At 41.1% G+C, this 17,373-nt stretch overlaps 1 protein-coding gene across 2 annotated transcripts in view; it reads left to right on the plus strand.

Annotated features, from left to right (window-relative positions):
• The first annotated feature begins 4,679 nt into the window (after positions 1–4,679).
• The window catches only part of METTL16 (methyltransferase 16, RNA N6-adenosine), a 65,704-nt gene continuing 53,010 nt past the window's right edge, over positions 4,680–17,373 (plus strand). Inside the window, exons 1-2 of one of the 2 annotated variants that reach the window (XM_004376144.2) lie at positions 4,680–4,912; positions 8,716–8,844. In XM_004376144.2, coding sequence (XP_004376201.1) covers positions 8,717–8,844 — 128 coding nt within the window. In that variant the 5' untranslated portion in view covers positions 4,680–4,912; position 8,716. Of the gene's footprint in view, positions 4,913–7,037; positions 7,077–8,715; positions 8,845–17,373 lie in introns of those variants that run through there. The other variant, XM_023731152.1, reaches the window with a different exon arrangement.

Consider the following 17,373-nt stretch of genomic DNA (forward strand, 5'->3'; position numbering starts at 1 on the left):
GTCATTTTTGTTGGGGTGAGATTGTATCTCATGTAGTTTTGATTTGCATCTCTCTGATGGCTAATGATCGCCAGCATTTCTAATGTGTTTATTTTCTGCCTGAATGTCTTCTTTGGTTAAGTGCCTATTCATATATTTTGCCCATTTTTTAATTGGATTGTTTGTCTTTTTGTTGTTGAGGTGAAGTTTTCTATAAATTTTAGCGCACTTGTCAGATATGCCATAGCCACAATTTTTTCCCCAGTCTGTAAGTTCTCTTTTGGGGAAGTCTTTTTATGTAAAATTGTGTTTTAGGTGAAAGTTTATAGCTCAAGATAATTTCTCATACAAAAATTTACACACATATTGTTATGTGACATTAGTTGCAATCCTTATTTCCGCCCTGGATTTCTTGTGTCCATTCAACCACTTTCTGCCTTCTCATCCTGCCTCTGGACAGGAGCTGCCCATTTAGTCTCCTGTATCTGCTTGAACTAAGAAGCACACTCTGTACAAGTATTATTTTATGTTTTATAGTCCAGTCTAATCTTTGTCTGGAGAGAGGGCTTCAGGAATGTTGTTAGTTCTGGGTTAACAGAGCATCCAGGGAACATGGCTTCGGTGGTTCCTCCAGTCTCAGTCAGACCATTAACTCTGGTCTTTTTATGTGAATTTGAGTTCTGCTCGACACTTTTCTCCCACTCTGTCACTGGGGAAGTCTTTTGATGAGCGTGTTTATTTTATAAGACTTAGTCCTCAAAGTGACATCTTTGCTTTTTAACACTTTAAAGAGGTCTTTTGCAGCAGATTTGCCGAATGCAATATGTCGTTTGATTTCTTGACTGCTGCTTCCATGGACATTGATTGTGGACCCAAGTAAAATGAAATCCTTGATAATTTCAATGTTCAAAATGGGCAAATATAGCTATTAATAGTGTTTTGCACTTGGAGAAAATGAAAATTACACTATACATAAAACATATCTCATATGTATTAACAAACAAATCAACTATAAGAACAAACAAAATCAACTATGAAAGTGTTAGAAGAAATTTAGGAGAATGGTTTTACAAACTTAGAATTGGAAGGACCTTCTAAAGATACAACTCAAAAACTGTGAAGGAAAAGATTACTAAATTTGATTATATGAAAATTTAAAACTACAGTATAATAAAACATACTATAAATAATACACAACAAACAGGGAGAAAAATACTTGTAACATATATAACAAAAAGTTAATATCAGGATATATCCGTAAACAACAACAAATCAATAAGAAAACAATCCAGTATTAAAACGAGCAAAGGATATGAACAGGAAACTCAGAAAAGAGCATGTATAATTGACCATTGAACATATGCAAAAATGCTCAATCTCAGTAATAATCATGGATGGGCATATTAAAATAACTATGATATACCACTTTTTAACACATCCTTAAAAACCCGTTGCTGTCAAGTCAATTCCGACTCATAAGGACCCTGTAGGACCGAGTAAAACTACCCCACAAGTTTTCCAAGGCTGTAATCTTTATGGGAGCAGACTGCCACATCTTTCTCCTGCACAGCGGCTGATGGGTTCGAACCGCTGACCTTTCAGCTGGTAGTCGAGTGCTTAACCACTGTGACACCAGGCTCCTCTTTTAACACGTCAGATTAAGAAACATTTTTTTTTTTTTAATTCATACTATCCAGTGATAGTAAAGGTGAGTATGTTGGTTAGCTTTTCCTGTGTAATAAACCACCAGAAAACTTAGTGGCTTACATTGTGAAAATGTCAATACTACCATTGTATAAGCCAATCAATTATTTGGCTGAAGGTGTCCTCCGGGAGTGGCTTCAGTTTCAAGTTCAAAGGGTTATCTCTCTTAGGGCGATAGTCTTGAGGGTTCCTCTAGTCTCTATCGGTCCAGTAGCGTTGCCTTTTTTAGGAATTTGAGTTTTGTTCTATATTTTTCTCCCATTTTATCCGGGACCTTTTATTGTGTCCCTGGTCAGAATGGTCGGTAGTGGTAGCTGGGTACTACCTATTTCTTCTGTTCTCAGGATAGATGAAGCCATGGTTCATGTGGGCTAGCCCTGCGGACTAGTTTCTTCTTTGAGTCTTTGGTTTCCTTCATTCTCTTTTGCTCCAGACAAGCAGATGCCAATAGTTGTACCTTAGATGGCCACTTGCAAGCTTTTAAGACCCCAGACACTACTCACCAAACTAAGATGCTGAACATTACCTTTATGAACTATGTTATGGCAACTGAGTCATTCCACAAGACTATAGTCCTAAGCCTTTTAACTCAGTAAACCAATTCTGTGAGGTGTTTGGATACGTATAGGAAGTCTCCATAACTGTGCCACCTATGTGCTTTATTATCGATATGAATATACATGCAGCACACACAAACATGTATATACATATGCCTACAGATACGCCTATACATGCATGCACCTGTATTCACATATGCCTTCCTATGAGTCGGAACCGACTTGATGGCACCTAACAACAACACAACATACACATATATACACACATATCTATCTATGTAACCATGCAAATATTTTTTGGTTGTTAATATTGTTGTTGTGAAATTGTATATGCTATAGCATTTACCAAAATTGTCCCTTATTCTTGTATATTTCTTAGGGTCTTCATTTACCTTGGTCAAGTTGTCCAGTCTTCACTCATATTGACTATTGCCTTTCCATCACCAAAAATAACACGCATCTACCATCTAGAAAGTGATTTCCCCTTCCTCCTCCTCCCATCCCTGCTAACTATGAAAGGACACTGCTTTCTGTGTGTATACCTATTCTTGACTTTTTATAAAAGTGAGACCACACAATATTTTTCTTTTATTTTAACTTATTTCACTCAGCATAATGTCCTCCAGATTCATCCATGTTATAAAATGTGTCATGGACTCATCATTATTCTTTATAGTTGCATAGTATTCCATTGTATGTATGTCCCACAGTTTGTTTATCCATTCATCTGCTGATCGGCACTTAGGTTGTTTCTATCTTTTTGCTATCGTGAATAATGTTGCAATTAACGTAGATGTGCTTATGTCTGTGCCACTGCTCTTATATCTCTAGGATATAAACCTAGGAGTGAGATTGCTGGATCAGAAGGCCATTAGCATTTTAAATACAATCTGTTTTGACCCCACCAATCATTCCTCCAGAACCATTTACTCTTTCATCTTTCCAGAAGTGAGCACTAAATACTGGTAAAAAGAACTAGTTCCAAACTCAGCACTAACTAAAGACAGAACATTTTCTGTGGTATTCTGTAACACTGGTTGTCCTAATGATCCATGTCATCTGGTATTGACACCCTGGCACAGTCTCCTCTCCTTTAACCTGAGCTAGCCCTGTGACCAGCAGAATATGGTGGAAGTGATGCTGTGCCAGCTCTGTGCCTCAGCCTTAAGAAAGCCTAGCAGCTTCCACATTCACCCTTTCGGGAGTGCTGAACCACCATGTAAGAAGTCTGGCTACTTGGAGAGACCATGCGGAAAGGCCACATGGAGAGGGAGAGGACCGAGACAGGGAGAGAGAGGCCCAGCTGTTCCAGGGGAACTCAGCCCCCACCGACCCACCTGCTAAAAGCAGCCACACAAATGACCACCAGCAAGGCTAGTAGAGGATCCCTGGTGGCGCAGTGGTTAAGTGATACAGCTGTTAACCAAAGGGCGGCAGTTCGAATCCACCAGCTACTCCCTGGAAAGCCTGTGGGGCAGTTCTACCCTGTCCTATAGAGTCACTGTGGGTCAGAATCAATTTGATGGCCATTCTTTTTTTGCAGGTAAGGCCAGCAGAAGAATGGCCAGACTAATCCCAATCCAGACTGCAGAACTGTGAGCAAATAAAATGGCTGTTGTTTTAAGCCATATGTTTTGGGGTGGTTTATTACACAATAGATAATGAAAACATCTTCTCAGCTCTTCTTGGGAGACTACTGGTACATTCAGTTCTGCATGAAGCTGAAGATCTCCATTCTTTACTCCGCATTACCTTTCAATTTTATGGCAATAGTTTGCCAGAAGCTTTCCCATTAATTACTAGGAGGCAAGCTTTTTTTTTTAATGGAAAGAAGTACTAGGTAGAGGTCCAGAGGCTCAGACATGAGCCCTAGCTTTGCTATTAGCTCTATGCCTTTTGAAAGTTTTTACTCTTTCTTTCTGAATTGTAAGTTGGAGAGACTAATGCTCACTCTACTTATTAGAGGATAAAAACGATTATAACCGAGTTGTAAAGAAAAATGAAATGCATTAACAGAGCTTCCAGCTCAAGAAGCAGGTGATGAAATAGAAAGAACTTGGACCCGATGTCATCTCGCTGTAAGGTCTTGAACAAATTACTTAATATCTCTGATTCTCAGTTCTTCTAAATGAGACTACTCTTCCCTGTCTCACAGAGTTATCTGTGGTGATCAAATGAGACAGCGCACTAAGAAAGACCTGTTGCTATATTCGCGCTAACTGCCCGCCACCAAACCCAAAAGTCTCCCTCCTTCATCCTCAGATTCCCCGCCCAACTCCTAGAAAGTGTGATAGAACAAGTCTGAAGTGAGGCCCAGAAACCTACTTTTTAAAAAAAAACAAGTTCCCTAGAGGATTCTAATGCACGTGTCCCTCACACCCTTGAAGAAACAAGGAAAAGCATTCCGCTTGCTACCACACACCCGGTTCTTCTGTCAGAAGGAGCCGCAAACTCCAGGTCTCGCGACAGTTTCTTATTTCTTCAGGCTCGGCCTACAGGTAGCGCGAGAGTAACTCGTCCAATCACGAAGCTAGATGGCTGCACAAGATGGCGGCGCGCTGGGAGCGTAACATCTGCGTTTCTAGGAGCTTCGCGCTGCGGGTGGTTTGAGACTGTGGAGTTGTAGCAGTCCACGCCACACAGTTGGTTTGGCAGGAACTTCAGCCTCGGAGGTGGGTCACTTAACATCTCTCACGCAGGTTGCGATTTCACTTAACCCATGGATCACCCGGGTTCCTCATTCTCTGGTTCTGGGCCCGGGAGGTGTGGACTCTGGGGTCTAAGGAGGGAGACCTCACGGGGGTGTGTGCGTACGCTTGGGAATGGGTAGGTGAATGGGAGGAGTTGGCGAATAGAATAGAGACTAGGATTGAAGTGGGAAAGAACCCTGCGGTTGAGGAGGGGGAAGAAGTACACCCTGAATGCTCCTTAGAAGCGAGGATAGAGAGATTTCGTCTCTCTCACTTTGGATATGTTCTCCAGTCCCTGGAGAAGGACATCATGCTTGGTAAAGTAGAGGCTGGTTAGCGAAAAAGAGGAAGATCCTCAACGAGATGGATTGACACAGTGGCTGCAACAGTGAGCTCAAACGTGCAACGATTGTGAGCATGGCGCAATACCGGGCAGTGTTTCGTTCTGTTGTACATGGGGGCGTCGCTATGAATCGGAGCTGACTCGAGGGCACCGAACAACAATAGCAACATCAAGAGAGTTCCGAAAGTGAGTTGGGAAGACAAACTGAGTGGGTAAGATAAGCGTGTGGAAGGAATGGAAGCAGTGGCTGGATTAGTGAAAAAAGGATTTATGACGGAAGACGAGGAGAGAGATGAGGGGAGCGATCGGTGCAGAAGGAATTTTATTTTACAGGAGTAAATTATGTGTTAAGAGAAGTGGTAATTGAAGAGGGTCAAGTGTCAGGAGGCACCGAGGAAAACGAAGCATGGATATGAGAAAGATGAAAGAGAGTGGAAGCGTCAGACTCAAACTGCACTACTCTGGCTTTCTGGACTCAGATAACCCGGAAGAAAATACTGCAGCCCAAGAGCTGGGACTCAGTATGGATACTACCTACCCAGAATGAGAGTGCTGTTTTTCAGTGGTCTGAACAGTGAAATGCGTTCCATCCTTGTTTCAGTCAACAAATATTTATTGAGTGCCTGCTCTGCCAGGCCCTGTTTTAGGCCCTGGGAAATGGTAGTGAACAAGACAGGCAAAAATCTTTTCCCTCATTAAGCTTACTGGCAGGGCAGATAAAAAGTAAGTAAAATACACAGAGCTGTAAGTTCTGTGTAGAAGACTAAAGCTGGGAAGGGAGACAAGGATGTGTGCATGTGTGTTACTCTGGAAAGGCAAGGGTGTATGTGTGCATGTGTGTGACTCTGGAAAGGCAAGGGAGTGTGTGTGTGTGTGTTAGCTGGGAAGGGAAGCGAGGGTGTCTGTGTATGTGACTCTGGAAAGGCAAGGGGGTGTGTGTGTGTGTTACTCTGTAAAGGCCTCAAGCTGGGAAAGGGAGACAAGGGTGTGTGTGTGTGTGTGTGTGTGTGTGTGTGAGCGAGTGTGAGTTACTCTGGAATGGCAAGGGTGTGTGTGTGTGTGTGTGTGTGTGTGTGTGTGTGTGTGTGTGTTAGTTAGTTACTCCGGAAAGGCCTCACTGAGAAGGTGTTATTTGATAGAGAAACAGCAAGGATGCCAGTGTGGCCGGAGCAGAATGAACCAGGAAGGGAAAAGTAAGAGATTCAGTTAGAGAGGGGGGTAATGACAATGCTGATGCCAGATATGAGGAAAGGAATGTATGTAGTGTGATGGTTAAGATTGTATGTCAACTTGGCTACACCACTATTCTCAGTGTTTTAGCAGTTGTATAATGTTGTAATCACCCCCATGATGGAATCTGCCGAGTGGTACTGGCAGAGGTGGGGCCTGTGGCAGCTCACCGCCCCCTCAGTTTCATCTCTCTGCCTTCTGCTGGTTACTTTCTGCGTGCTCGCCTTCCCAGACTCAGCAGCTGCCTCTTGTTGTCTCCTTGGGACTTGAGCTAGCAGCTTACCTGTTGATCTTGGAATTCATTGAACTTCTCAGCCTGCGAGCAAGAGTCCTGTTCCCTGACCTGCTGATCTTGAGTTCGCCGGCCCCTGCAGCTGCGTGAATCAGGAGAAACCTTGTGGTCTTATCTGCTGGTCTTGGAATTCATTGACCTTCACAGGCTGTGAAGGCCTGTGAGCAGGAGCCTCTCTCCGACCTGCCGACCTTGGGTTCACCAGCTTCTGTGGCTCCGTGAATTGGGAGAGGCCTCCACCGTGATCCACGGACTTGGGACGTTTTAGCCTCTACAATTGCGTGAGCTATTCCCTTGATACAAATCTCTCTCTATATATATTTATATACTTCACTGGTTTTGCTTCTCTAGAGAACCCAGCCGAACACATTTGGTAAGGATGAGTTTTCTAAATTGGTTCTCAAGTCTGGTTAGTCTTAAAAATGTTGATGACTCTGCTTCCAGCAGTAAAGAGGGCACTGCTAGTCCATGGAGTGAGGTGGTGATACAAATACACAAAATATTACCACCAGTAGATTAGGTATTGGTGAAAGGCGAGCCTCTAGGTGAACACGTGTGATATCTATCTACAGCTTTGTCAGAATGAGAAGTATAGGGAAGGTGGTTGGTTGGTCCTACTTTTGCTAGACAAACTGGTGAAAGAAAGAGATGTACTCAAGGCTTCAGAGTCAAGACTCAAGTGCCACATAAATGACCTCAAGGCTTCCACTTGTGTTTTGAAGGAAAGCTATATTTCTTATAGTAACAGAGCTGAAATTGCCGAAAACCAAACCTGGACTCTTAATGTAAGAGTGGCTGAATTACAATGCCAGCTCAATTGCCAACCTCTAGAGGTGTCTGAAATTAAAGTAAGAGCTTTGATTGGGAAGAAATGGGATCCTGAAACTTGGGATGGGGATCTCATACCACCAAGAAAGCAGTGCCAGGAGCAGAGCATGTCCTTTGGACTTGGGGGTCCCTGCGCAGAGAGGCTCCTAGTCCAGGGAAACATTGATTAGAAGGCCACCAGAGAGAGAAAGCCTTTCCCTGGAGCTGATGCCCTGAATTTGGACTTTTAGCCTCCTTTACTGTGAAGAAATAAATTTCTCTTTGTTAAAGCCATCCGTTTGTGGTATTTCTGTTGTAGCAGCACTAGATGCCTAAGACATGTGAAGAACCCATTACCTGTATTAGGAACTCAGTTAGTGAAGAGATTAGATAAACTGAATTTGCCTTATCTATAATTTAATTTATTTCACATACGTTCGGAGTCTCAGATTGCTATTATAGTAATCTAAGAGATGACAGTGATTTGGATTAGAGAAGTGGACTTGTGAATGGTGAAGAGTGGACAGGGTCAAGAAAAAATTAGGAGATACAGAATATGCAGGACATGGTATTGTGTTTGGAATGGGGGTGGGGTGGGGAGGAGAGGATGCTAAAGATTTGTGGCTTGTTCACCTAGAAAGATGGCGGGGCCATTCAGTTAGATGGGGTGATTAGAAGAAGACTAACCAAAAGGTGGGCAGTCTGAATCTACCAGGCGCTCCTTGGAAACCATCTGGGGCAGTTCTACTCTGTCCTGTAGGGTCGCTATGAGTTGGAATCGACTCAGCGGCAACGGATTTGGTTTTTAGGTTATCACATATTCCGTTCTTGCAAGGCCACTGTAAAAACTAACCTCAGACTATAATCTTGGCTGTAGATTATGCTGCATTCTGCCACTTTTATGCTCTTAAAGGAGTAGTTTTTAATTTTTCTTCCCTTGGTTTAAGAAATAATGATTCATTATATGTTGTGTACGTTTTAAAAATGTAATTTCTACTTTCTCACTTGATTGGCAAAGACTTGTTGGCTATAACTGTTGACATCTACAACTTTTCCTCATTAATATTTTTTTAACTAAATGTGCTGATTTTTTTTCCTTTCTTTTTTATTAAGGATGGCTCTCAGTAAATCAATGCATGCAAGAAATAGATACAAGGACAAACCTCCTGACTTTGCATATCTGGCATCCAAATATCCAGATTTTAAGCAGCATGTTCAGATAAACCTGCATGGAAGAGTAAGGTAGGTAACAGATGAAGAATTCTTGATCTGTATCATTCTAGTATAATCTGAATGGACACAGTATAGTGGACAGTGTGCTGGACTGATAGTAGACCTGAATGTTAGTTGTAGACATTTCATTAAACACCCTATCTGGCCTTGGACAAATCACTTAGCTTCTCCGGGTCTCAGCTTTTTAATCTATAAAATGATGGGATCGGACCAAATGCTTTTAAATTTCCTTCTGGCTTTAAAAAAATCTCTTGATGTCCAAATTGTTGCTTACCTGCCAGAGATCCTCTAGTAACTGTACAGACCTTAGGATTGTGCTCTGTATTCTCTAAAAGTTAGTGATGGGTGAGGGTCTAAAGTTGTTATTTTAGTAAATGTGTGTTTATTTTGATATGAGGTAGGGAAATAATAACCAGGACATCAAAACTGTGATTTCACAGATGATATTATGTAAGTTGTGACTAAATTTAAGTTTAAAAAGTTGACTTTTAAAACTTAAGAAAATGGTAGTACAGCTGCTTCAGGAAATGGCAAAAATTATAATGGTATGGGAATGACTATAGTGTGTGTTAAACTCATGAGAAGGAACCATCTCTGACTGCATTCTTAAACTCTATGGGAGTTAGAGAGGAGAATGGAAATTCCGAGGCTGCCTAGGGAGAGGTGGGTGATTCACCTATGGGGAGGAGGAGCACAGATTAAAGAGAAGGAAGGTAAGGAGTAGGATCGCAGGGCTTGAGGTATTTTGCCAACTGCTTTTTTTTCTTCCTCCTAGCATCTCTTATGGCTTTAGGAATGGAAGTCCAAGGGCAGGACTTCTTTTTCTTTTTGTTAATTATTTTCTTTTTGTTGTTGTTGAAAAGCAGAACATACACCAATTCAACAGTTTCTACATGTACAATTCAGTGACACTGATCACATTCTTCAGGTTGTGCAGCCATTCTCACCCTCCTTTTCCTAATTGTTCCTCCTCCATTAACATAAACTCACTGCCCCTTAAGCTTTCTGTTTAACCTTTCTAGTTGCTGTTGTCAGTTTGATCCCATATGGATAGTTCCTAAAAGAGCACAATGCTCAAGGCAGACATTCTTTATTAATTAAGCTAAACTATTGTTTGGTTTAAAGAAGCCCTCGGGATATTTTTGGTTTAAAGTTTAAAGATTATCTCAGGGCATTAGTTTCAGAAGTTTGTCCAACCTCCATGACTCCAGAAAGTCGAATTCCGTGAGAAGTTGAAATTCTGTTCTGCATTTTCCCCATTTTGATCAGGATTATTCTATAGAATCTTTGATCAAAATGTTCAGTAATGGTAGCTGGGCACCATCCATTTCTTCTGATCTTGTACCAAAGGAGACAGTTGTTCAAGGAGGCAATTAGCCACATATTTCATTTCCTCCTTCTATTCCTGACTCTCCTTCTTCTTTTGCTCTAGGTGAATAGAGACCAATTGTTGTACCGTGGATGGCCAAGGGCAGGACTTCTTAACCTGGAGTCCAAGACACTCTTGAAACCATATACAGAAGTTTTAATACATATATATTTATGTTTATTTTTCTGGGAGATCTTTCTTTGCTTTCATTCCATTCTCAAAGGGATCTGTAACCCACTCCTCTACCACCCAGTATGCAAAGATTAAGACCAAGTGCCCTAGAACTGTGGTTTCCAAGTTTTTTTGATTGTCTCCTCCACTCAGTAAAAAAAGTTGAGCCCAGCCTCATATGCGTATACTACTTACTACAGTACTTTATTAAGTGCATTAGAAAAATACATCAAAATAGAAATTAAAAATTTATTTAAAAAGGAGTTTTAATATTTTCTTTGTTTACCCTAAAGAGTGATCTTTGGCACCTTACTTTGGAGATCACCTCAAAGAGATTAAATTGATCTTTCTCTTTGTTTATAACATTTCTATCATTATTTTTAAATCTTTGTTACCAGTTATGTATGTGGATGTTCATTTATCCTAGTAGCTTTTGGGTAGACACAGTTTTCTTTTTCTTTGTTTCCTCTGCTATACCTAACATTGTACTTAACTGTTTAACAAATATCTGTTGAGCAACCGCTTTATACTAGGTTCTAGGAAGCCTTAATAAACAAGAAAGACACAGTCCTTGCCATATTTGGAGCTTACACACTAGTGGGAGAAGTAGATAAATAAACAAGCAGTTAACCATTCAGTGTGATAAAATCTGTGGGATGTGCAGTGGGATCCCATGGAAAGGAGACCTGATCCCAACTTTGGGATTTTGAGGATGATTTGAAACAGAAATGGTGTCTTGGTTATGTTCTGAAGAATGAATAGGCGTTGTTGTTGTTGTGTGCTGTCAAGTCAATTCCAAGTCATAACGCACTGTCGTCGGGTCGATTCCAACTCATACTGACCCTATAGGACAGAGTAGAACTGTCCCGTAGGGTTTCCAAGGCTGTTATCTTTACAGAAGCAGACTGCTAACGTCTTTCTCCTGTGGAGCGGTTGGTGGGTTAGAACTGCCAACCTTTTGGTTAATAGCTGAATGCTTAACCACTGTGCCACCAAGGCTCATTCAGACCCATAGCAACCCTATATGACAAAATAGAGCTGCCCTCATAGGATTCCTTACTCTATAATCTTTATGGGAGCATGTCTTAGGCTGTGTTCTCTAGAGAGGTAAAACCAATAAAATGTGTGTGTGTGTGCGTGTGTGTGTGTATACATATACGTATGTATACATATATGTACACACACACACACGCACATACACACAGAGGGAGAGATTTATCTCAAGAAAATGGCTCATGTGGTTGTAGAGGCTGGCAAATACCAAGTCTGTGGGTCAGGCATCAGGCTAGAGGCTTCTCCTGACTCATGTAGCTGCAAGGGCTGACGAACCCAAGATTGGCAGGTCATACAGCAGTCCTCTGGCTCATGGGCTGCTGAGGCTGATGAATCCAAGATTGGCAGGAAAGATGGCAGGCTGCTGGCTCACAGGCCCTGGAGGCCAACAAATCCCAAGATCGGCAGGCAGTCCACAGGCTGCTGGCTCGAGTTCCAAGAACCAGAGGTCAGATGATGACAAGCCAGATGCAGGATCCAGAGCAAGCAAAGAAGCTTTGCCAGAACGTCCATATATATTTTGGATGCAGGCCACACCCCTGAGGAAACTCCCCTTACGACTCATTGGCTGATCACATGAGATTGCGTTGTGAAGGATGACAACATCATTACATAACTCTCAAATTGCAGAATAACATAATTGCCAGACTACATTACATAACCACCAAACTATGTCATTACATAACTGTCAAACCACTGAGAATCATGGCCCAGCCAAGTTGACACACAACCTTAACCATCACAGAGCAGATCACCAGGTCTTTTCTCCTGCAGAGTAGCAGGTGGGTTGGAACCAGTGACCTTTCAGTTAACAGCCAAGCATTCAACCATTGCGCCACGAGGGCTTCTTGAATAGGAGGCATTAGGTAGGTAGAAAAAAAGAGTACTCTGGGCAGTGGGAGGAATATGTGCAAAGAATGATGAGTAGTAGGGAAACTGAAAAAGTTGAACATGTCTAGGGTGTGGTGGACAAGTAACAGGCTACTGAGGAGGAGGAGGCTGAAGAGAATTATGCTTGCAGTACTTTATAAGGCCTGTTAAAGAGTTTGGAATTTATCTTAAGGACATGGTGAGGAGGGTTCTTGTGTCTTCAGAAGATGGCTGCTCAGCACCATCCTTATTCGTTAAAGTTTGAAGTAGGGGAATAACGTGTTTAGAATTATGTTTTAGACCGACCTGTTCTAGGAGCAGCATGGAGAATGTCTTACAGGGGGAATTAAGACTGGAGTTCTAATGGCCTAACTAGATGGAAGCAGAAGGATAGATGACATTAGATGAATTTGAGGAAAATTCATGAGTAGAATTCGCAGGTCAGGGTAGAAGTTAAGGAGAATGGAAGAGCCAAGTATGATGCTTGGATTCCAACTTAGGCAAGAGGGTAGATGGTAGTGCCATTTGTTGAAGTAGGGAACAAGGGGGAGTAAGGAGGCCTAGTTTGGGGGAGATGATGTTTTTAGCAGGACGTACTGAATTTGAGGAGTCTGTGGGATATCCAAAGGAGCCCTGGTGGTGCAATGGCTAAGTGCTCAGCTACTAACTGAAGGGTTGAGGGTTTGAACCCACCAGCGACTCCATGGGAGAAGCAAACAAACAAACAAAAAACCAAACCCATTTTCATCGAGTCAATTCCAATTCATAGCGACCCTGTAGAACAGAGTAGAACTGCCCCGTAGGGTTTCCAAGGAGTGCCTGGTGGATTCGAACTCCAGACCTTTTGGTTAGCAGCCATAGCTCAGAGACCTGGCAATCTGCTCCCACAAAGATCACAGCCTAGCAAACTCTTTGGGGCAGTTCTGCTCTTTGTCCTATAGGGTCGTTATGAGTTGGGAATTGACTCAACGGCACACAACAACAACAACGGATATCCAAGTGGAGGTATTTAGTAGACATATGAAAATACAGGAGGGACACACAGCAGTGATGGATGGTGGTAGTGAAGGCCCTAGGTCTTTGATCTGAATCCTGAAGGATGAATAGGAGCGGGGAAAGAATTCAAGTGTAGAGAAAAGAATATTGTAAATTGCATGTTGAGTTTGGAGAACTGCACATAGGTGGGGCCAAAGTGGATATAGGATAGTAAGTTGGGGAAGAGCAGAAGATGAGATTGAAAGGAATCAGAAAGAGCCTTTCATAGCATGCAAATTAGAATGGACTTGATTCCTCAGACACTGAGAAACCAGAGAAGGATCTAAGATGGTTAGTGACTTGATCGAATTTATCATAAAAAAAGAAAAAAAATCACTGTGAGAGTACACCAAACAAATCTGTTATCACAACACATCTAAATGGATTAAAGGTGCCTGACAGGTAATAGACCTTCAACAAATATTTGTTGAATGGATGAGAATAATTCTCTTTAAAATCTAACTATATGCTATTTACCTGAAACAAAATGCCAGAGAAATTAAAAATAAAGGGATGGACAAAAATATGCTAGGTAAATGAGAGCCCCCCATCCCCACCCCAAATCAATCAGAATATTAACATCAGATAAAGTTGAATACCAGGTGTAGTGCCTGAGTTATGATGTATTTGAGTTATGATGACCCGCACTTAGAACTGTTTTGTACATTTTATTGTTAGTAATATATACTACATACAGTGTTGCAGCTGGTAATTTGCTGATGTTATCATTCTCAGAAGTTAACTCACAGATATTCAATTTATAAAGATGCTGATAATAAAAAACAATTTATGATGGAGTCATTGGAACAGAGCCCCATCATAAGGAGACTACCTGTAGAAGGCAAAAATACAGCATACTGGAAAAAGAGGGATAGTTTATGTTGATAAAAGAAATAATTCTCAATGAAGATTAAAATAATGAAGAATTTTAGTATTCTGAAAAATTTTAAAATGTTTGACATAATTTGGAGAAATGTTCCTTGTGTTTCTATACATGTGGACAAAAATAAACAGAGAGCAGTGATGTTAGGGACTTTCAGAGCTTTGAAGACAATTAGATAAAAATATTTTTTAAGTTCTTTTTCTTGAGATACAGTTCAAAGCTTCAACGTATAATGTAGAGCTTTAATTTTAAAAGGGTCATTCACCCAAAAAAGGTTAAGTTCTGCTGGTAGAGGATGTAGATAATATAATCAATGGGTTTGATTTAATGGTATTTGGACTTTGTGACCTATAAACAGTGAATATACACTCTTTTCAAATAACTTGTAAAGATTTATAGAACTAAGAAATGATTGAGCTGGAACTCTGACTTAATGTCTACTGCTGCCTTTATTAAAAGAGATACAAATATTAGAAAGAAAAATGACAAATTTTTTTACAGTGATTATTGTTTACCTGAAAAAGCACTTGAGAATCATCTAAAAAATATTCAAACAAATAACATATTTGGTGAATTAAATGTACATATGCAGAGCCCTGGTGGTGCAGTGGATAAGCATTTGGCTGCTAACCAAAAGGTCGGCAGTTAAAATCCACCAGCCGCTCCGTGGAACTCCTGTGGGACAGTTCTACTCTGTACTATAGGGTAGCTATGAGTCGGAATCGACTTGATGGCAATGGGTTTGGTGGCTTTTATATATATATATATATATATATATATATATAGTAAATGGATCTCTGGTGGCACAGTGGTTAAGTGATATGACTGCTAACCAAAAGGCTGGCAGTTCCAATACACCAGCTGCTCCTTGGAAACCCTATGGGGCAGTTCTACTCTGTCTTGTAGGTTGCTATGGGTCAGAACTGACTTGACGGCAATGGTTTTCGTTTTTGTTTCATACTGTAAATATTTAAAATTATTTAAAAATATAAAAGATAAATATAAGAAAATCAGTAGTTTTACAAATACTAGTTGGAAAATATGTTGTTGTTGTTGTTAGGTGCTGTGGAGTCGGTTCTGACTCATAGCAACCCTATGTACAACAGAACGAAACACTTCCTGGTGCTGTGCCATCCTCACAATCGTCGTTATGCTTGAGCCCATTGTTGCAGCCACTGTGCCAGTCTTTCTCGTTGAGGGTCTTCCTCTCCTTCACTCTCCCTCTACTGTCCCAAGCATGATGTCCTTCTCCAGGGACTGGTCCCTCCTGATAACATGTCCAAAGTATGTGAGACGAAGTCTTGCCATTCTTGCTTCTAATGAGCATTCTAGCTGTACTTCTTCCAAGACAGATCTGTTCATTCTTTTGGCAGTCCATATGCAACATTTTTTGCCAGCACCATAATTCAAAGACACCAATTCTTCTTGACGCTTCCCTATTCATTGTCCAGCTTTCACATGCGTATGAGGTGATCGAAAACACCATGGCTTGGGTCAGACGCACCTTAGTCCTTAAAGTGACATCTTTGCTTTTTAACACTTCAAAGAGGTCCTTTGCAGCAGGTTTGCCCAATGTAATACGTTTGATTTCTTGACTTCTGCTTCCATGGGTGTTGATTTTGGATACAAATAAAATGATATATGTGTCACCTGAATTTAGAGACCATCTCAAGGATAGATTTGACTCATTGAACACTAATGACCAAAGACTAGTCGAGTTGTGAAAAGACATCATACATGAATTAAACAAGAGGCCATTAAAAAGATAGGAAAAAAGAGACCAAAGTGGATGTCAGAAGACACTCTGAAGCTTGCTCCTGAACATAGAGTAGCTAAAGCAAAAGGAAGAAATGATGAAGTAAAAGAGCTGAACAGAAGATTTCAAAGGGTAGCTTGAGAAGACAAAGTAAAAAGACAAAGTAAATTATTACAATGAAATGTGCAAAGACCTGGAGATAGAAAACCAAAGGGGAAGAGAACGTGCTCTGCATTTCTCAGGCAAAAGAACTGAAGAAAAAATTCAAGCCTAGAGTTACAGTATTGAACGATTGTACAGGAAAAATACTAAATGACACAGGAAGCATCAAAATAAGATGGAAGGAATACACAGTCACTGTATCAAAAGGAATTAGTCAACATTCAACCATTTCAAGAGGTAGCATATGCTCAAGAACTGATAGTAGTGAAGGAAGAAGTCTAAGGTGCGCTGACGGCGTTGGTGAAAAACAAGTCTCCAGGAATTGACAGAATACCAATTGAGATTTTTTAATAAACGAATACAGTGCTGGAGGTGCTCACTCATCTGTGCCAAGAAATTTGGAAGACAGCTACCTGGCAATCCAACAAAATGCGGGAATTTGCAAGGAACACAGGTGTGCATATGTCTATTTGTGCCACTGCTATTGGATCTCTAGGGTGTATATCTAGAAGTGGGATTGCTGGATCATGACGTATTTCTATTTCTAACTTTCTGAGCAAGTGTCATACTGTTTTCTGTAGTGGTTACTGTATTTTTACCCAAATAACGTGAGCCTTCTACGTTTTTTTGCCAGCTTTACCCCCCACTCCCGCGAAGTATTTTCGTACATGCTATGCTAATTTTTTTTTACAGCAACATGTAAAAAAGCATAGCGGAGCTTACGAAAATACCTCGTTGGGGGAGGGCATGATTGGCAAACAAACATAGAAGGCACACATTGTTCGTGTAAAAATATGGTATACTATTTTAAAATCCCACTAGTAGTGGATAAAGGTTCCAATCTCCTCATAACCTTGCCAGCAGTTGTTTTCTTTTTTCTAAATCAGTGCCATTTTAGTCTGGGGTGAGATGGTATCTCACTATTGTTTTGATTTGCATCTCTCTAATGGCTAATGGGGAACCTTGTGGCGCAGTGGTTAAGAGCTCAGCTCAACTGCTAATCAAAAGATTGGCGTTTGAATCCACCAGCTGCTCCTTGAAAACCCTATGAGGCATTTCTACTCTGTCCTATAGGGTCGCTATGAGTTGGAATTGACTCAGCAGCCATGGGTTTGGTTTTTTTATTTTTATGGCTAATGATCGTGAGCAACTTTTCATGTGTTTGTTGGCCACTTGAATGTCGTTTTTGGTGAAGTGTCTGTTCATGTCCCTTGCCCGTTTTTTAATTGGGTTGTTTGT

The sequence above is a fragment of the Trichechus manatus genome, unplaced genomic scaffold (assembly GCF_000243295.1).
Source record: "Trichechus manatus latirostris isolate Lorelei unplaced genomic scaffold, TriManLat1.0 scaffold00040, whole genome shotgun sequence".
NCBI classification, from domain to species: domain Eukaryota; kingdom Metazoa; phylum Chordata; class Mammalia; order Sirenia; family Trichechidae; genus Trichechus; species Trichechus manatus.